At 38.4% G+C, this 6,617-nt stretch overlaps 2 protein-coding genes across 2 annotated transcripts; both read left to right on the top strand.

Annotated features, from left to right (window-relative positions):
• Positions 1–982: 982 nt before the first annotated feature.
• Positions 983–2,580, top strand: LOC117618237 (ubiquitin-like-specific protease 1A). Its single transcript, XM_034347837.1, has 5 exons — positions 983–1,311; positions 1,399–1,483; positions 1,556–1,651; positions 1,752–2,158; positions 2,254–2,580. The coding sequence occupies exons 1-5, from the start codon at positions 983–985 to the stop codon at positions 2,396–2,398; spliced, it is 1,062 nt and encodes a 353-aa protein (XP_034203728.1). The 3' UTR covers positions 2,399–2,580.
• A 2,319-nt stretch (positions 2,581–4,899) lies between these two features.
• Positions 4,900–5,622, top strand: LOC117618236. The gene has a single exon (XM_034347836.1). It carries the CDS (start codon positions 4,900–4,902, stop codon positions 5,620–5,622), a length of 723 nt encoding a protein of 240 aa, XP_034203727.1.
• The last annotated feature ends 995 nt before the right edge of the window (positions 5,623–6,617 follow it).

The raw sequence follows: 6,617 nt of genomic DNA, 5'->3' as shown, positions 1-6,617 counted from the left end.
TTGTTGATCCGACCGCTGTCCCGCGTATTTTGCGATGGAGAACTACTACGTCTATTCCAGAGATGAGAAAGTTGAACAATTATTTTTCCAGAGCAAAGAGGTTTGGTTTGCAGCCCTTGGAACTATTGATAAGATTGAATGAATTTATTAAGTAGAATGATTTAATATGACTCTTGTCTATATTCTGAAACAGTCAGTTCAGTTGCTATGTCCGAGTGAAGAGGAAATGAGACAGCCATATTGGAGTTGGCCACAGGATCGCCCTGCTGTTGTCTCGGCGGAGCCAATTCCTTCTTCATGTGGTGATATTGATGAGTTGAACAAGGTGGTAAGTTGGTTGAGGTCCGAGTTGTTTCAAGTAAAGCGGGAAAAAGACGTCCTTCACTTGAAGGTCATACGGATGGAAAAACTGTTGGACCAATGTTTAGGTCCTCAGTTTGAGCAGGAAGTAAGGAGGGACCTAGCTTTACTGAAACAGAGGACTAATCGCTGTGTCGTCTCACATCTATTTAAGGGATATGCTGAAATGGATGACCTACTTCAACAGGATGAAGGGCCAAGTAACAGAAATGAGGGAGAGGAAAAGGAAGATGAAGGGATTGAAGGGGGTGTTGGGCCAAGTAATAGAAATGAGGGAGAGGAAAAGGGAGAGGAGGGGATTGAAGGGGCTGAAGGGCCAAGTAATACAACTGATGGAGAGGAAAAGGAAGAGGAGGGGATTGAAGGGGGTGAAGTGCAAGGAAAACCAAGTGAGGTAGAGGAAGGGCAAAGGAAAACAAGTGAAGGAGAGCAAGTGCAAGTAAAAAGTAGCAAAAGGAAAAAAGCCCAAAGACAGAGCAGTGAGGGAGGGGAAGTGAAAAGAAAAAGCAGCAAGGGAGGGAAACTGCAAAGGAAAAAAAAGGAGGGCAAGGAAGTGAAAAGACAAAGAAGTGAGGAAAAGGAAGTGCAAAAAAACCAATGTGAGAAAGAAGATAATGAAGTCATGTTGCTTGGGGGTGACATTGGCGAGAGCACGGAGGGGACACAGCTTGAGTTTAGTATCCGGGACATTGATTTGGATCAACACACAGCTGTGCTATCTAAGTTGAACGTCTGGTTGAATCATAACGGTAAAGCTTCCGCACAAGGGGTCCAATTAAGGAAAAGGAAGAGGATCATTCCGAAGTGGAAGATCATTGAAGCCAGTGAATTGGTTCCAACAACTGGGGCACGTTTAAGGGGATTGAAGATGTTAGACCCAATGAAGGCGATTCCCCATGATGATCTAGTGAATTTGCTGAAACTTTGTTGGGAATGGCGCCAGGACCCAAAGTAAGTCCCTTGCAATTATAAGATAGAAGCATGACTGTATATAATTTTTAATATTGGCCATTTTCTAAAACTGTTTTATATTCATAGCTTGGTGATGCAATTTGGAAACGTGGAAGTTGAGATTGAATTCTTGGCTTCCCTCGTGAAAGCTGATGGATGGCTGAAGGGAGATGTAAGTGTAATTGATTATGCATTTGTTTTAATGTCCATAGATTATGAGATTGACAAGAAAAACATGTTGCAGCACCTTGATTTGGGGTTGTATCTCATGCGGAAGAGACAACAACAGTTGGAGGAAGTTGAAATAGCTGACTGGACAACGACCGATGTTTTTTTTATGGTATGTCATCGGCCTTGACCAAGTGCCGTTAATAATTACACATTATCCATACACACCTTTATCGGAGGTGTTTAACCATTGATTGTTTTGTATTTCACAGAATCACATAAGTACTTGCTTTTCGGAGAATAAAAGGAAAAAACAGCAGGTTGGGTGGAAAATCAGAAAAAGTTTACTAAACGTTGTAAATGGGAAGGTTCCTCCGTGTGGGATGGATTGGCAGAACGTCTATAAGGTGTATACCCCATTTATGTTGACGAAGCACAAGCATTGGGTGGCTGTAATGATTGATCTGGTATTGTGTGAAATCAAAGTGTACGATTCAAAGGTTTCACTAATTCCAGATGACATCGTAAAGGAAGAACTCGCCCCGCTATCAATTACGCTTCCAAATCTTCTCAACACCATCGACTTTTATGAAGAAGGTGTTTATGCAAACAATTGCAGCCGAGATTGGTGGTGTCCGTGGCCAATAGAGAGTGTGGATGTTCCACAACAGTCTAATGAGTAAGCACAACTTTTTATTTATTTTTATTACTTTGAATTGTCAATTACGTTAGAATGTCATTAGTTGAATTGATCGAGTTCTTGTTTTGCTTCAGAGGCGATTGTGGCATGTTTGTGTTAAAGTACATTGAGCTTTTCAGCGCTAAGCTTCCCTTAGCTACTTGCACCTCTCAGAACATGCCTTTTTTTCGGTTGAAATTGGCTGCGAAGATAACAAGGGGAGATGCTTACTTCCCATGATATTGGTTGAAGATGACAAATGGTACATCACAATGTTTTGGGAATGTCCTTTCTCAAAGTAATGTAAATACACAATATTCTCGTACGGGTCCTTTTCGAATTGTACCGCTAACTCCTCCATGACATTTACATGTTTGTTAACCAAACTGCATTGAATTGGAATTTGAAGACTGCATATGTGAATTGGGATTTGAACATGGAGTTTTAAGTGTATTACATCATTGCAAAGCGATATGTCATTGTTGATGCAAGCCACCATTAATCGCAATATGTTGCATCATAATAGGTGTCTACACATGCGAAAGGTTTGCGGCAGCTCAGTACCATACAAGTATACACAAAGACAATATACACAAAATGAACAACAATTCACTTCCGTTTCGACGACCAACACACAGACAACACACAAACTATATACACAAAATTGGCCTGCCATATACAGACAATAGACATGCAATATACACACAATACACAAGCAATAAACACACAATATTTCAGAATTCACACACAATAGACATGAAATATACAGACAATAGACATGCAATATATACACAATAGACATCCAATTTACACACAATACTCCCTTCACACACACAATTGACATGCCATATACAGACAGTAAAGATGCGCTATATTTCAGTCCCCAACTACACCAACCATAAATACGATATTGATGTTAACAGTTTTTCTTCCTACTCAAAGAAAGAATTAGGTCCGTTTCCCCCCTTCATTCTTAGTTGAGTGATACTTGTGGTCCCAATAAACATCCAATATTGGGGCAATGATATTCCAGATACATGCAGCAAAGTATCAATACAACTTCAATAAACATTCAGTATCGGTTCTATAACATGCCAATTTAAAATGCAGTTAACAATAATAAAGAAGGAAACACTCCATAAAGCTTCAATAAACCTTCAGTATTGGTTCAATAACATGCCAAATATGATATTATAATAATCAATAAACCTTCAATAAACATGTAAACAGTCAATAAGTTATCAATAAACATTCAATATGGGCGCAATAAAAAAAAATTAATTACTATGATTTTATCGTACTGGCCCTGTATTGTGAGTTTATCGTGTTCGTTATTACTTGGTTTTTGAAAGTAAGTGTTGGAACGTTTTTGCTGGTTTTGAAACAAATTACTGCATTTGCGATATACAGACAATGCCAATCCACGTTTTTTAAGAACAAATTTTACAAAATGGTGTCTCATTGGTGGGGCGTGCAACATGTCTTGTGCGGGAGAACTTTCACAATATTTGAAACCCTGCAGTTAAATGATCATTAAAAGAACAAATAAAATGACAATTGATACAACTAATAAAACTAAAACCAAGTCCTTAATGGACTTCAGCATGTTCAGCACTCTAGCATCATACGTGTCATCTTGATGTTCTGATTCAGCGGAGGTTACATCAACCCATTCGAATCCATTGCAACTGGTGGCTCCCTAATTGCAGGCATCATATATGGAAAATAATTATGTCAGAGTTAGACATAGGTGTCTTTTCACCCACATACATATTCTTTAAATTAAAACTTACATAGGAGGTTAGACACTTCCAGAATGGCTTCCCTCGATTTTTTTTCAGATTTTGAAACCCGAAGCACCATTGTAGCTCCACAATAGTGACACCTCTTTGTTTGAGCGGGCGATGAAGACGAAGACATGTTCAATCTTCTCAGTTGTAACTCTTCTCACTCAGATCTTCCCACTGAAACCTCTTCGGACTCATACCTTCTCACTCATAGTTGTGATTCATACCCTTTCACTCATAACCCTAAACTTGTAACTCAGCTCTGTCTCATCTCTGCCCAAATCGAGTTATATTTATTTTTTTTTGGGATAATTTGGTGGGTTGGTCACGATGTCGACACATGTACCGTCAGCATTGTGACATCTCTTAGCCCGAAAAGCAATATAAACTACTTCACTACCAATTATAATTTCTGAAAAATGAGGGGACATTGCTTAAAATTTATTATTTTATTTATATTTCATTAAGGCAACTAGTTGGATAAGAATCCGTAATTATTGGTTCCATTTTAATAACATTACTAGGGGTAGTTGGGTGTGGGAAAATGGAAAAGTATATGATGGGACCTTCTGTCACTAGTTAGTAATCCATCACATTTGTATCAATGAATTTGATAGTGGGATAATCCCAAATATGGCTATGCAAACAGCGATTTAATTAACTTTTTGACTGTCTAACTCTATATGCACCGTTTTGACGTTTTCCCTTCTTTTGTCTTCAGTTTTAATTCACTTCGGTTCAGTGTCTTTGAAAACGGTCAACTTCGAAATACCCCACCTGAAAATACCTTTTCAAACCACTATAAATCATCCGCTATAACGAAACGTGTACCCCAAATATTCTCGTTTTGCACCTCTGCCACTCCTCAAATCGTTCCATTCCAAAAACTGTTTAATGAATTCAAAACACTTCACTACAATCGGAGGAAAGAGAAGGAAGCATGTCCATTTGGATATGCCCCAAGCCTTCATCCCGGAGTCCGCTTGGTTTCAAGTGATGTTATACGGGGCAACCGAATCATCGGAAGATCTCTTCCGTATGGCATCTGTGTGCCCATTGTTCCAAACTTTGGCAAACAGTCCACAAGTGTGGAACACCATTTCAATGGCAAAGTACCCATACCATCCTATCTGGTACCGTTCCAGACCTGCGGTCCAGCATTTCTTGGAACAATGCAGGGCTTGCGATAACCCAGAGTCCATATTTAGAGAAGCATTCGATATTTTTTTCAAGCACGGTAAGGTGGAAGCGTTGTATGGGATGCGCAATGCAGCCACGGCAGGCCATATGGAAGCGGCTTATGTAGTTGGACTACTTGGTATGTCCGAAATTGGTCAGTCAAAAGAGGATGCATTACAATTCTTGTGTTCTTTGAATCAACGTAACAACATTGATATGAAAGGAACCAGGGATGCTTTGACACGAAGATTAAGCCGACTAAGAGTTGCAAGACATATCGTAGATATGTGTGACTATGGGAAGATTAAGTTCAATCGCTGCAGCGCTTATAACAACAATGAATGGTATTTTGTTATTCAAGGCTGGCCTAGTGAAGACAAGATAAATCCTGCCTTCTGGACTTATTGCAATCGTTGCAAATGGCACCGTGAGAGTATTTTTTGGTTCAAAGTGATGCGTGAGTATGTTGTGCGAGGGAATCACGTATTTTTGCATTAGTTTTAGTAGGATTTTACGGTTTTGATGCATTGTGGACTTGCTTCTCTTCACTTCTAGGTTGGCTGGATACGTTGTACAAATGTTGTTTAAATGTTGGGTTTTAATCTATTTTGTCTAGTGTTTGTGCTGTCATAAACCGTTTTATTTATAAATGTAAAATATATATTATATAGCGGAATTATTACTGACATCATAGACGGCTATGAATGACATTTTACTGACACAGATATTTTGCTCACCGACCCCAATCTTCATATTTGGTAAACGAAAAGTCATGCATGGAGTAAATATGTGTTTTTTCACCAGTGCTTGGGAATGACATTTTCCCACTTAGCATATCCGAAATGATTTGGTTATACGTTTCTTAAGCAAAAGTTGAATAGTGAATGACGTTGAATAATTTTTTTATGTGGAAGGAGTACAATGGATGACTTGTATATTTCCATATTATTTTTCAAAACATCCCTTAAACCTAAAAAAATAAAAAAATTAACAAATTGAAGAACAAGTTGGAGTTAATATAATTAACAAATGGACAGCCTAAAAAGTAATATCATAATAATTATAATAATTTTGGATAAATAATAATAAAATACTAATGTAGCATAACCATGAAACAGGGAATTCAGTAGGAAGATGAAATCTGAATAAGTTCGTAGAAATTTTCGGATCGTTTTTCTAATTTTTGTGTATTTAGTTCTGAATTTTCCAAGAAAAAGGAATAAAATAATAATTTAGGGTAAAATGGGAGGATGTGGCCATGTTGACTGACGTACACTTGTGCAAGTGCTGAAAGGTGACCGGCTGAGATTGCGCCAGGAGTCTTTTTGCAATTAGGGTTGGCTATTTTCGTGGAAAAAGGCATCAGAATACGTAATAAATAGTTGGAAATTCATGAAAAAGGTTGGGAAAATTACCCGGGCCTCCTTGTGACGTCATAAAACTAGGACAACCTATAAATCATCCGTCTTGCAATGAAATAATCCAAATTGTTT

The sequence above is a fragment of the Prunus dulcis genome, chromosome 2 (genome assembly GCF_902201215.1).
Source record: "Prunus dulcis chromosome 2, ALMONDv2, whole genome shotgun sequence".
Taxonomy (NCBI): Eukaryota; Viridiplantae; Streptophyta; class Magnoliopsida; order Rosales; family Rosaceae; genus Prunus; species Prunus dulcis.
The sequence above is the reverse complement of the archived record's forward strand: the minus strand, read 5'-3'. Positions and strand labels throughout refer to the sequence as shown.

Coding starts and splice junctions, on each gene's coding strand:
- LOC117618237 (XM_034347837.1), top strand. CDS start 983: ATGTTGCTTGGGGGTGACATTGGCGAGAGCACGGAGGGGACACAGCTT. Junction 1,484..1,555: donor ATGGATGGCTGAAGGGAGAT/GTAAGTGTAATT, acceptor AACATGTTGCAG/CACCTTGATTTGGGGTTGTA. Junction 1,652..1,751: donor CGACCGATGTTTTTTTTATG/GTATGTCATCGG, acceptor TGTATTTCACAG/AATCACATAAGTACTTGCTT.
- LOC117618236 (XM_034347836.1), top strand. CDS start 4,900: ATGCCCCAAGCCTTCATCCCGGAGTCCGCTTGGTTTCAAGTGATGTTA.